Genomic DNA, 13,735 nt, shown 5'->3' with positions numbered 1-13,735 from the left:
GTAACGGTATATATTCGTATATCTGCACATTTACACTTTTGCACATATGCTTCAGACTGCTGACCTGCTGAAGCCACAAAATGGACTCTGTACCACATTCGTAAACTACACAGTCTTAATAATTCTCAGCTGTACTCTGTGAAATCACACACTGTCTATTTCCCCTGCATTGTTTACATTTCAATTGTTTACATAAATCACCGCTGCACCTTATCCTGTAACTTACTGTAATTTACTGCAATTTACTGTGATTTTTAAAGCTGTACGCAAACGAAATTTCGTTTTGTACGCACTCTGTGCACACAAAATGACAAATAAAGTTGTCTAGGTCTAAGTCTATGTCTAAACAGTGGATCAAAACATCCCATCATCTGGGTGTGAGTGGAGCCCCCTAGTGGTCCAACCCAGTAAGGCCAATAATTAGTCCAGGACCTTGGGTTTCAGCAAACAGCCAGAACGGCTGAATTTGGACAGCTCCGATAGGTGCGCCAAGCTCCTCTTTAGCCGCTTAATGTAAACCAAGCATGACCTACGGAAGAAGGTCAACCCAGTTGCAATCAGTTAGAGCAGTGCCGAGCGCAGCTTTTAATGACCTGTAAATATAGTCATTAGCCACTATAACCACTAACCCTTTAGCCTGTGGATTATACACAGTAGTGCGGTGAATCTTGACTCCCAGACCTTCGGCCACGGTGCGCCAAAGCTCTGAAACAAACTGTGGGCCTCTGTCAGAAGTAATGTCTGAAGGGGAACCAAAGCACGCAACCCAGGTTGACAAAAATGTTCGGGCCACCACTGCCTATGTTATAGATGATAGGGGGACCACTTCAGGCCACCGGGTGGTACGGTCGATCATGGTCAGGAACCCGGCCGCGCCACAAAACCGGAAACCAGAGGGCGGGGGCAGCCAGTAGAAATGTGACAGAGCAGAAGGGGGCCGCCTTCCAGCACCTGTCTCTCCTCCAACCTGAGACCTGTGGGTCTAGACCGTTGAGCGAAAATGTCTGCATCGCCGTGCTGGTCCAACATAAATAAAGACGACACAGGAGCTAGGTTTGATCACCTCGTTTACTTGACTCCAACTCAACTGAGTAACGGTAAACAGTGCGATGATAAGCACCAAAAAAATCTTTTTTTTTTTTTTTTTTAAATCAAAACATCCCATTGTCCGGGTGTGAGTGGTGTCCCCTGGTGGTCCACCACACAACCAGTTTTCTACAGTTTTCTCTTTTTTTGCAGCGGTTGACTTTGCATCCTTCTCTGTGGAAGACATCTTGAGGGGTTCATTCATCCCTCAATGGATTGAAGCCAAGACACCACACTCAAATTGAGAGTATATTGGTTAACAAAGATGTATTCAACATTTACACACGAGTTGATTGACTGAACTCTCTTTGTGTCTCTTGCCATAGAAAGTACTTCGGATGCAGTGCTTCAGTATTTAGCTGAGTCTCTTTCTCGGACAGACATCGACAGAGTTATTGCTGTAGTTAATTATGGGACTTTCCTTTGTTTTTCTTCCCATATAAAGAATATGTGGGTCTGTGATTCAGTGTGTTGTTGTGTCTCTTTTCTAGACAAAATCACAGATGAAGCTTCTGCTGTCAATACCCATGTGAACTCTTTGCCTTCTCATAGTAAGTACTCCTGAGCCGGGTATTGCTGGAGATTTGCTCCTGTTTCCCTCCTTCAAAGGGAAGGATTGATCCAAAGTCAACAAAGCAATCAGCAGGACTTCCATAGATGCATCACTTTCTGCCAGTGGACATTGGATAGTCAGCTGAATTTGACTGTGTTGATTAAAACTGAACTGACCTGATCGTAAATGGATAAGAACGTGACTTTTGGATAAGATGATGTTCTGATGTTCCCGATGGTTCCTTTAGGATGTTTAATAAAAAGAAAAGGGCGGAGATATAGATTGTGAAAGAAAATGGCAAAAGATCGCTTCCAATCAGTAAAACAGAGAGACTTGCATGGATGAAACACTCTGGGACAAAAATACTGTCCAAAACCGCTGAGTCATCTTTATGTTTTTAATGATTTGCTTCTAAGCAACCAAGACAAACTCAGGATATTGTTACCTTCCTTAAAACTATAGTAAGTAATCCTGTTCAGAAACACTTTTTGTTATACTGGGTAAAATGGTCCTTCCACCCTGACAGTGGTCAATACATTATGCATTCAGAAAAAGGAGGCTTAAGAAAATAGATCTCTACTGGTTGTCCAACATGCTGATCATTCTCACACGCTCACATAACGGCAATTGTGCACGTTCCTTGTTAGTTTCCGCTTACTGGCCACACATGCACACTTCTAGGTTTTATGTATCTGGTTAGCTTAGCGGTTAGCTTAGCGGTTAGCTTAGCGGTTAGCTTCGGTGTTAGCCGTTCATTGTAGTTCCGCTGCTCTCACCGCATACGTTGAACATGGCTCAGAGTCGCAAGAAGCAAACCGCACACAAGTTTATGAGAATAAGAGGAAGGCCTCAGTAGAAAGAAATAAGACCAGAACAGATTTGGGAGATTTTTTTTTTCACGAGATCCTCCTGAGTGGAAGAGAAGGTAAGTCAGTCTTGCTCATGCACAGTTATTCAACAAAGGGATTTCGGGAAACTTCCGGAAAAATCTGTGACTCTACCTTTAAATAGTGGCTTAAGTCTTTTTTTTCTCAGAAAACAGACAAAATAATATGGTAATAAGTTGATTTAGGCAAAAAAATTAAAAATGGCTTAGGCCATTAGGGGGGTGACGATATTAATCCACCATGCCATCTAAATCTGTGAAATTGGGAGGAACAAAGGAGGTAGGAATCAGGAATGAAGCCTGTATTGTTGAGGTTAAAGGTTGATCTTTTCCTCAATTTTGCTGTCTGCCTCATTCCTACCTTCTTACTCCATCATACCTTCTCCCTGCCTCCTTCGCTCATCTGTACCTTTCCTCATCTCAACCTCCTTCATCCCTGCTTCCATCATTCTCCCTTGTCCTCCTTATTACCCCTTTAATCTATTTGTTTTTCTGTAGCCTAGGCAGCACCTGGGGAGTCCTAATCTGACTTGAACTGATGTCCTGACACAGATCCCCCCCCTTCTGAGTCTCCATCTCTGAGGCCTCCAGAGGGAACCGTCTCCAGAAGACCCCTGGCCCCCCCAGCCCGTTCTCTTCTGTAAATCATTTAAACTGACAGCGTTGCTGCATTGGTTTTTGCACGTGAAATGTTATTTGAATAATTCAAATGGATCCGTGGACAGCATTTGCCAGAGATTAGCTATTTCCCACAAGGAACAACCAAAGCGCTAATTGTGTTTTTGGACCCATAAGTAAGAAGTCAGAGGGCTTCTTATACTTATAAACAGATGTGCACATCTGCAGACGGACAGACGGACAGCTGAAAGGACAGCTATCACCAAGAGACTGTAAGACTAACTGATAAAATGAAGAAAGAAGTGAAGGAGCCCAGAACATCCACAGCAGGGCGTCATCCATCAAGCAGATCAGACCGGGAGAGGGAGCAGCTGAGATATCCCTCAGCACCCAGCAGGTCAAAGGACGCCCTCTGACCCGTACTGGAGTACAACCAGGGATGTAACAGAGACATCATCAGTCATGTCCTCGCACTGCAGGTTGAGGCCTGTGGAGGCACATGTGGGACTCGGTTCTGTTTTATCGCTTTGCTCCGAGGAGCAGGAGATCTAAAAGGAGGCAGGAAGTCAGATAAGTGGAAAGCAGCACGGAGCGTGGAAGATAAAGGAGGATGGCAGTGGCAGGGAAAACCAAGGCCAAAGGAGCGGGATGAGAGCGGAAGACGAAATGGAAAGACTCAAGATACTTTTGATCCGAACATAATAAAGCTGGCGTTGGAGATAATCCATCCAGCAGATTTCCTACAGATCCGTCAGAAGACGGGGAACAACAAGAAGCTCCCGAAGCTGCTGACTCACCAAATTAAAGCATCCAAAATGTTAAACTTTCAGATGCATTTTGTCGTATTCTCAGCCATAAACGTGCTAATAAGTGTTTTCATGACATCAAAGGTGGCTGCCCTCGTCGGAGGAGGTCCTGGCTCTGACTCCTTCGTCCTCATTTCTCCCCCAGGGTGCGCACGCAAATACCCAGTCAAGTCAATACGATCGCATGTGCAGATAGGTGCAACGGCGACGGGGCAGGGAGGTGGAGGAGGGCGAGCAAATTACAAACACATTTCCCCTAAATGTGTTCCATGCCGTCATGTGTTAGCACAGCTACGGCGAGAGAGGAACGTAAAGCCGGAGCGATGCCCTGTGCACAGCCAGCACAGACCGGGCTGTCAAGAACAGTGACGGGCGGTGGTGTTCAGAAAACACCCAGTTTCCATTAGCAAACCACAAGAAATCAGGCTATGAGACCTGCTTTAGCTCTGCGTTTGACAAGAAGCATCATGATTCTCGCCGTTATTCTTAAAACAGAGGGCTTGTCAAGCAGACGGAAATCATCAAAAGCATTTAATGCTTCAGTCATTGACACAAGCTGGATTCACCCCATCCTTACATTTTTCAGTTCCTGCAGCTTATGGTGCTACATGATGATTATGATGATTTGGTCATTTGTGGTCTTGTGTTAATTTTAAGTTAATAAAAATGGAAAATTGTTGTAAATGTTCACTGAAGCATTGAATGAATAATTGCCCAGAAAGCACAAATTCATACAGAACTATATAAAACTATATAAAAGTATATAGAAATAGTATATATATATATATATATATATATATATATATATATATATATATATATATATATATATATATATATATATATATATATATATATATATATATAAATTTTCTTTAACTGAGTAAAAAAAAAAAGTTTCATTCGATATTTGACATATAAAGATTTAAAAAAAATTCACAGCCTCAGATCAAACCAACAACAGTAAATCTATGAAGTCCAACATTATGATCATGACTGACTAATTATCCAACTTTACTGTCCTTGGTTACAGACAGAAACTAAGCATTGAAATCAGTTTTAGTGAATAGAAAGTACACATTGTTTCAAGTCAAAGTATTGACCTCAGTTATAGAAAAACACACAACAGATTTTATACTATCATTAATCACTAAACCAAATTAACTGCATTTAGTACCAATAGCCATCAGTGTTGTTTCCTGCATGATTTCATAGGCCCCTCACATTGTTGAGACGTTTTACCCGACTCTCATGCATGCATTCTCCCATGCACAGCTCTCTGGTCTCAGCCTTCACTGCAAAAACTAATCTAAAAATAAGTAAAATGTTCTTAAAGTTAGTGTATTTGTCCTAGATTTGAGCAGGTAAATAAGATTATCTGCCAATGGAATGAGAATTTTGACCCCTAAAATAAGATAATTAGACATCCTGTACTTGAAATAAGATGATGGAGATGGATTGTTCCTATTTTAAGTGCAAAAATCTTATTCCATTGGCAAATCATCTTAAGTACCTGTTCAAATCAAGGACAAATACACTCATTTTAAGAACATTTTACTTATTTTTAGTTCCGTTTTTGCAGTGATTTAAGTCCGGTTATTAAGACACCGCAACATCTCTTCTGCGTTTAATCATTCAGTGGTAGATTTGCTGCTCTGCTTGGGGTCAGAGTTCTGTTTTTGACCCATTTTTAGCCAAGTTTTAGCTGTCAGAAAGATGACCTCATATTTTGCTCTTGAATACTTTGGTGTACGGAGAAGATCACGGTCGACTCAAAGGCTGCTATAGGCACCAAATCTCAACCCCTCCATCGCCATGATGGAGGCAATTGCTATGATGTTTGTTTGTTGTTTTGTTTTTCTGCTGATATGCTCTGCTTTTTTACAAGCTGACCCCCAAAAATCTGTACTTTTAATACCGCCTTTTCCAGGCATATCATCCTAAATGTTTTGTCTTTAATTCAGGTTCTGCAGCCATATTCTTGGCGACCCGTCCAGACCAGCGATGCGTTCCCTCTTTAAACTACGCTCTCATAAACCTTAACATTTACCAGGCTATCTGAGGCCTGTAAAGTCTGAGATGTGACTTTTTTTGCGATCTCTCTGAGCTGGGATCCCAGCTGCTGCAAAGACTGGCAGCTTTTTTAATATTTGAATAATTTCTAACTCTAGAACAATGGACTTTAAATTGTCTGGGAATGACTTTGTAACCTCACACAGATGAATGGGGAGCAACAGTTGATTTTGGAAGCTCATTGGTGACATATTTCCTGCTTTGTTAACACACACCTGTAGGTGCTGGACCACATTTAAAGGGGGACATTTCATGCTTTTCACATTGAAGTCATTCAGTTGTGGTCTATATAAAGTGTAACTGCAATGCTTTGGTCTGAATTTCTCGTCACTGTTGTCCCACAGCCACTCTTTTACCTCTGTTCTGATGTTTATCGGACACCAACTCGTTTTGGTTCTGCCTCTTTAAATAAATACGATGCACATCACAACCAGGTCTCAGAGCGTGCCATTACACCCCGTTTGGCCATTTTTGTTGTATGCTGGGGGACGGAGTAATGAACAGGGGGCTTTAATAAACCCAACAACCGAACATTTTCACTCCTCCAATTGTATCTTTGCCACCTTCAGCTTGAAATCGGTACGCTGGAGGTCCGTGTTAAGAAACTACCCAGCTAACAGTGCGATGTAATTGTCCAAAAAACGTAATATAGAATAGATAGATACCGAGCGGCTTGAAAAATATAACCCAAACAGAATATAAAGATATCTAGACAACATTTAAACTTTCTGCACTTCTAGAGGCTTCAAGTGCAAAACCTAAATTTATTTAAAGGATAAGAAAGTGGCCCCTTTAAATCAGCCTCTTAATCCTGTGTACACAGCTTTTCTAATTTAGCTTTGCTTCTGTTTAATGAAAACAATGCTAGGTTTTATGTAAACCTGAGTCTAAATAAAAAAAAAAAAAAACGTTGGAACACCCCCAGTGATTAAAAATCTGAATAAGTAAAAGACGCGTTTTCTTCTCGTCATGGCTGCAAGCTTGTGCAGAGGTGAGAGAAGCAATTTCAGCTAAAACAGACCAAACTTTCTCTTCTCCATCTTTACATCTCTAAGGGCCTCGGTCGGGTTGGGGGGGGGGGGGGGGGGGGGGGGGGTCTCTAAAGTGTAGCCAGAAACCCCATCAAACTAAAACCAGAGATGAAGTCATCTTCATTGGTTAAGGCTGTCCTGATAAAACCGCTGGCTCGATGCCCCGTTGCAGCAGATTTCAGCCGCACAGAGCAGCATGTTTAGTCTCGGGCGAGCTGCATAAAGACCCAAACATGAATGCGAAAACACACAGAGCTCTGTTATTAGTCAGAGGAATCGGCTGACACTTTGGGAAACGCGCTCATGTGTTGCTGTTTTTTGTGCCAAGAGTCATATAAGAAGATGGATAACATGTTTCGTACCTGCCTGTTAAACAGAAAGTTGGAACTAGAAGACTGATAACTTAGCTTAGCCAACAACATGAGTCACATTTTTTTGCTGAAATTTGATCTAATCCATCACAAAAGTACACGAAACCCACCTATATCGCTACATCTCATAAAGCCATTATCCTTGCTTATTTATTTGCTGCGTAAGCTGATCCAACAAAGCTCGTCTGTGTTAGTGAACAATATGCAAACTGCTTGGATTAGCAGAAAATTCAAAGGTAAAACACGAGTTATGTGTTCAGTCATTAAAATCCCATCTGCTGTGAGTCGGCCTCCTGTTTAATTTCAAGATAAGAGACGTATCCGAGCTTAAATGCACGATCGCAGAAGCGTATTATGGCAAGAAGAAATGAGATTTCTAAGGAGCTCAGAAAAAGACGTCATTCATGCCCATCGGGCTTTAAAATGTTGCGATCGGTCGGACAGATTGTGGAAGACTGGGTGAAATGTGAGAGCAATGTCGGCTCCCCCAGGAGCGCTTGGCCAACAAAGATCACCCAAAGTTTAAGACGTGTAATATGACATGATATCCCAAAGCAGTGTAACATAGAGGGGGGGGTTCCCCAAAGTTTTTGACCTCCGACCCACAAAATTACCCAGTCAGAGACATGTGACCCCAGCTATCAGTGGTTAAAGCCTGCAAACGTTACTAACGAGCCAATTAAGGGGGATAGAGGCAGCATAACCAAACTCAACAGCCACCATCATAAATGTACAGCCTATCCTCTTATTGTTTTCTTAACAGTTTTGTTAAAAACATTGCAATAAGCACTTCTTTCAAAAGAACTTTATTACTGAAGCTACTTTGAAGAGCTCATATAAAGCTGAGGTCACTACCTAGAGAGGCAACCCAACCCCCAGCTTTGGGAACCAGAGATTTAGAGGAGCAACGGAGCACTTTACGTCAGTCAGTGACAGGCATGGACCAGCTGCAGGTGTCATGGTATATCTAGCTGTTTAAAAGCCATGTATGAAGTGCAAAGTGACCTGATGAAGCGCTGATTGTCCTCCACCTTGTTGCTGCGCACTGCCAGGCAGCTGACTGAAAGACGGCTACTACCCTCTTCCGACTCTTAACGCTGTTTTAAAACTACAGTCCGCATGAAAGAGCTGGCTGGCGAGCTGCTTTAAATAAAAGCAATTATAAATTTAAACCTTTATGTTAATACTGCAAAGCCGTGGTATTTTTACCTAACGTTGTCATAGCGTAAGAACTTCGCATCGGGCTCAGATGTACAAGTCCATCAGGAGAAATCGTGTGCAGAGAACATCTGCAAGCAGGAAACCGCTGTTCTCCAACAAGGAAAAACATCTTCCACAACTCACAGGGACCAGGCAGAAGGTTTGGTGGGAAACTTTGTCAACGAATGAAACCAGTTAGGAAGTTTCTTCTGTCATCGCGATGAGGGAAGCTTTTAAAAAGATGCTGTTTAAAACCTACTGTTCCTACTATTAAAGAAACGCCAGAGTGACAAGAATATTCTCTGTTCTCTGTAGCAGCCTGGTGCTGCCCCTCCCCCGCTTGTTGCTGTGCACTGCCCACCAGCTGCCAGTTGATTTAATGCTGCTACGCTTTTTTTTTATCGGCAACATAAACTGGGCTGTTTAGGAATACATTGGTTTGCGAAAAGACTTGGACAGCCGTGGTGTGGAAACTACAGCAGCCCACAGACCGACTAACCAAATAATATAAACTCGTTATACCCGTGTTGCTCTATACGGATCAGAACCATTAAAAGGGAGAATATTCTGTGTAATACGTACTTGAAAAGCTAGAGAAGCAAAAAATATCACAAATCATTCAAAGCTGCTATGTTTTATTGTTTAATGAGATGCTGGGCACGTTTCTTCTACTTCTACGATGAACCCTTGAGCAGCAGGACTTTAAAACTGTTTTGTTGGTACTTGTTGATTTACTGCAAGTCATTTTGTCATGAAGATATTCACCAAGATCACAGTTCAAATGTTTTCTTGATATCCTGCAGCTCTGTTGTAGACCAATACTAAGTTCAACCGGTGTTTATTGCGACAGTCTGTATATCAGTATCAGGTGAATGAATGTTAAAGACCACGTTGCTCTAACTGTAATAATCATTATTGTGGTATCTCAGCTGCGGCAGGCATAATTGTTCCTTTTCTGTTTGAAGTAAAAACAATTGCATCGTTTTATACATCTTTGTATCTAAACACTGCAAAGCTGCAGCATTTTTACTTGCTGTAAATCATGCTGTGAGAACCTCACGCCACCACTTACCGAGTCTGAACCATTACAAAAACGTTGCTAATGAGCAAAAACGGCATAAATGGCAACAAAGCTTTAATAATCTCTACAATATTTTACCCACCTTTGCCACATTTTTTGTTTTAGCTCTTGTTGTAATTGTAGCCCCACACACACGCCATAAATATGCCAACACTTTGGGTCCGGAGCCAAGCTTTTGAGAACCACCGCTAACATGTTTTGCTGTGTTCACATGTGCTACAAAGAGTTGCTGAAGACGTGTTCTGCTCGTTAATCTCAGTGGGGGCAGCTCTGTGCCTCGCAGCGGACTGTGCAGCTTACAGCAGCTGAACCCTGTGGGACAGAAACACTTGACATTTCTCCTCACCCCACTGTTATGTCTGCACTAACTTTTCCCTCCTTGGCGTCCTCTTTTCCTGTGGTCTCACCCTGACGCTGTGACCTCTGCCAGCTCGGCCTCCACCCCCTCAGCGTGACGCGGACCATCAGTGACATAAACTTTAATCTTTAGCTTCTCCAACCACGTCTTTCCATATGGAGACGATTACCTTGCAGCTCGGCAGCCGTCAGAGACTGCAAACACATTTTCGTCTAACGTTAACTAAACAGCTGATTACTTCTTCACGGCCCCTGCACCACTTTGGTCCCAAGGGAACCGTAATCTCTGGCATTACATGCATGGATATGTTCATCTTTATTCAGGATGATTTCCAGAGGTGAGAAATAATGGGTTCCAGAGGCTTTGCGATAATCTGTTTGTTTCGTTTGTTTCAAAAAAAGGGCTTTTTGTTACAAATCATCTAAAGTCAGAAGTGGATAATCCTGCGAAAAGGGAACAAGGTGTGGTAATTACGAACAATGAGGAAAAGCTGCTTTTTGAGCTAACTGTTGATGTTGGCCAAGCTTGAAGAGGCTCGCGGTTCGCAATGAAATTTGAATTTATTGCGCAGCCCCACCAAGCTGATGTCTGTACCTAACAATTTGAAAGAGAAATCATTCATAAGAGTGTGCATTTTGAATTACTCCAGCCGGCGTAGGCTTTTTACAAGCCTCCGGGATATTTAAAACACATTATATGAATCTCCTGCCACAGCTCCGGCTCTTTTTCCTCGGGCTGACCGCTGCGGCTCGGCCGCTTTTGGGTCTTTTTCTCGAGCCCAACGTCTGCGGTCTGTGGCATCCAGGACCAGAGCGCTCCGCTGCCGAGAAGCTATTCACTTTACAAGCTGCACCAACCCAGCCTTTTTGCATTCATTTTTATACCTGTAATGGCCATGGCGATATTATATATATATATATATATATGACATGAACTGACTCGCTGCTGTAAAAAGGCTAAAATGTGTTTATGTGCACACACATAACGAGAGGAAGGGCCCAAAAAGAGAAACATTGTGGTTTTAATTTTACTTCCAGAGGACAAGTTTCCTTTAAAATGTCGTTTTTCTGCCGTCCCTCTTCCTGAAAGTAATCAAACGCAGACCCTTTTGCCTTAATTCAGCCCCACTACTTAGAGGCCGACTGGTTCAGAGTGGAGTGGTGTGATTAGCGAGCTAACCAGATACACGCCACCTCCCATGAAAAGGGCAGTGATGTGGGTAAAGCTGCCTGGTGCTGCTAAAAGCACACAGATGTGTTCAGACAACACATGTGGTCCTTGAGAAAATTAGTCTCTGACAGCTCAGTTCCTAAAGACTGGCTTTTAAGGAGAAGAAGAAAAAAAACACACTCACCTTCACGACACTCCACCCCCACGAACCCAGGGCAGCACCTCCACTCCAGGGCGGTGATTTGTTTGTAAGTAATCCTAAACGATGGCTTGATAACGGTTCGGTAGCTGCAGAGAATGAAAAAGGGAAGGAGAAATTGCACAAACATTATCAAAGCAGTTAACGTGACGATCTGATTTTGTTTGGCGCAAAAGTTCAGAGGAACAAAGAGCAAAAACAAGCAAGGATGCAGAGTAACTGGGTATATTAAGGTTGATGTATCACTCACCCTTACCAGAACCCCCAGAAAACAATTCCTAAATTTTCTCTAAAGCTAAGTTTCAACAATGACAGAGAGAACTTTTGGAACCTATGAGGGGATTTTGACGTTTTCTGGAGTGTAATCTTTAGAAGACCTTCAGGAAACATTCAGCCAGATTAGCAGTGCATCCTACAGCTGCCACAAAACGCTTCCCTGGAAGTTACAGATTACCTTTAAGGAACATTTTCCTGAGGGTTACAGATTTTGTTTAGCCTTTAGAGCAGGAGTCACCAACATGGTGGCCGCGGGCACCAGGTAGCCCCCCCTAGGACCGTATGTGGTGCCCTCAAGCCTGTTCAAACAACAGCACAACCCTCCAGTGAGCTGCATTTAAAATGCTATTGTATTCAGTTGATCCTCCTTTTAATCATGCTGTTATTGACATAGGTTTAAAAATGACAAAAGCATTAAAACATATTTATATTACGTAAAGTTAAGGTGAGCTTGGTCTCTTGTAGTTCAAAGGTCAGTACAGGTGGCTCTTCGTATGACACAGTACGGATGAAGTAGCTCTCAGATTCAAAAAAGGATGGTGGCCCCTGCTTTAGACGACCTTCAGGGAATGTTTCCTAAATATTCTCTGAAGGTTAGTTTCAACTTTTCTGGGAACTATTAAGAGAATGTTCTCTAAATGTTCCCGGGGGGTTATCCACAACTTTCCCAATTTAGACTTCAAAAAGACGGTTTTCTGAAGGTTACCAGTTTCCCAGCCTTCAGAGAACATTTGGGGAACCTTTCCTAAAGGTTTGCAGAAGGTTATCTTTAACTTTCACAGTGTAACTTTAAGAAACCAGGGAACACTCTCCTGGATGTTGTGTGTTGTAACCTTCAGAGAAGCTTCTGGAGAAGTGCCCAAAGATTCTCCTAAGGTTCCACGCTGAACAGCCTTTAGAGAATGTTTCCTGAAGGATTCAGATTTTTTTTTAGGTTTTAGAGAAACTTTAAGGAACATTTCCTAAAGTTTCTCGACATTTAAATATTGGGAGTGTGTGTTTTTGGGAACCAACAAGAAACGTTCTGTAGAGGTTCCCTGAGCGTTACCTACAACTTTTGCTGGAACATTCTGCAAGATCTAAAGGAAACACGGCGTATAACATTTAGACAACAATCTTTTTTTTTTATATCTGCACTGAAAAACCTCTGGAGAATATTTCCTGAATGTTCTCTGAAAGTTACAAATCCCCTTTAGGGATTTGTTTCCTGAGGGATACAGATTATTCACCTTTAAAGAACCTTCCAGGGCCATTTCCTAAAGATTCTCTGAAGGTTACTTTCTATGTTGGTGGTGCACTGGGAACATTGTGAACATTTAGGGAACGCTCTCGCTGAAGGTTCATTGAGAACTATGTACAAGGTTCCTGTGGTGACCTCCAGAGAGCCTCCAGGAAACATAACCGATAGATTATCAGAAGGTTATCTAGAACATTTACCTGTAGAGAGTCATCAGAAGACATTTCCTAAAGGTTATTTGAAGGAAATCTTCAACATTGTTCATGAGATCATTTGAGAACCATCAGAAAACATTCTCCAAAGTTCCCTAGAGCTCTTCTACAACTTTCACAATGCAACGTTTAAATATTCTTCAGGGAATATTGGCAGCGGTCCCCTGTATATTATCGAGATTTTCACAATTTAAACTTTGGAGAACGTTGAGGGACGTTACTCTAAAGGTTCCCTACAACTTTTACAATGGAGCTTTGAGAAAACTTTGAAATATTGCTCATGACAGATTCCCTGAAGATTGGCTACAACTTTTAACTATGTAACCTTTATGATACCGTGCCAAATCTGGAACTTCAGGTTCTCCGTGTCTCTTACAATGTATCTATCTAAAGGTTCATTCTCTAAGGTTCTCTCAGTGTGCCTTTTAGAAAACATTCAGAGAACATTCATTGCAATAACTTGCAATGATGTCACCATAGAGAACCTCCGGGTAACGTTCCTAACAGGTTCTTTAAATGTGGTTTTTAATATTGACAGTGCAGCGTTATGCGAGTAATCGCAGAACTCTTAGAGATTC

General features: G+C 42.2%; 1 protein-coding gene across 1 annotated transcript in view; it reads right to left on the bottom strand.

Annotated features, from left to right (window-relative positions):
• The window catches only part of LOC105939123 (collagen alpha-1(XXVI) chain), a 42,396-nt gene that overhangs the window by 27,079 nt on the left and 1,582 nt on the right, over positions 1-13,735 (bottom strand). The window contains exon 3 of the mRNA XM_012881177.3: positions 11,418-11,521. Coding sequence (XP_012736631.2) covers positions 11,418-11,521 — 104 coding nt within the window. The remainder of the gene's footprint in view (positions 1-11,417; positions 11,522-13,735) is intronic.

Source organism: Fundulus heteroclitus, chromosome 18 (assembly GCF_011125445.2).
Source record: "Fundulus heteroclitus isolate FHET01 chromosome 18, MU-UCD_Fhet_4.1, whole genome shotgun sequence".
Classification (NCBI taxonomy): Eukaryota; Metazoa; Chordata; class Actinopteri; order Cyprinodontiformes; family Fundulidae; genus Fundulus; species Fundulus heteroclitus.
The sequence above is the reverse complement of the archived record's forward strand: the minus strand, read 5'-3'. Positions and strand labels throughout refer to the sequence as shown.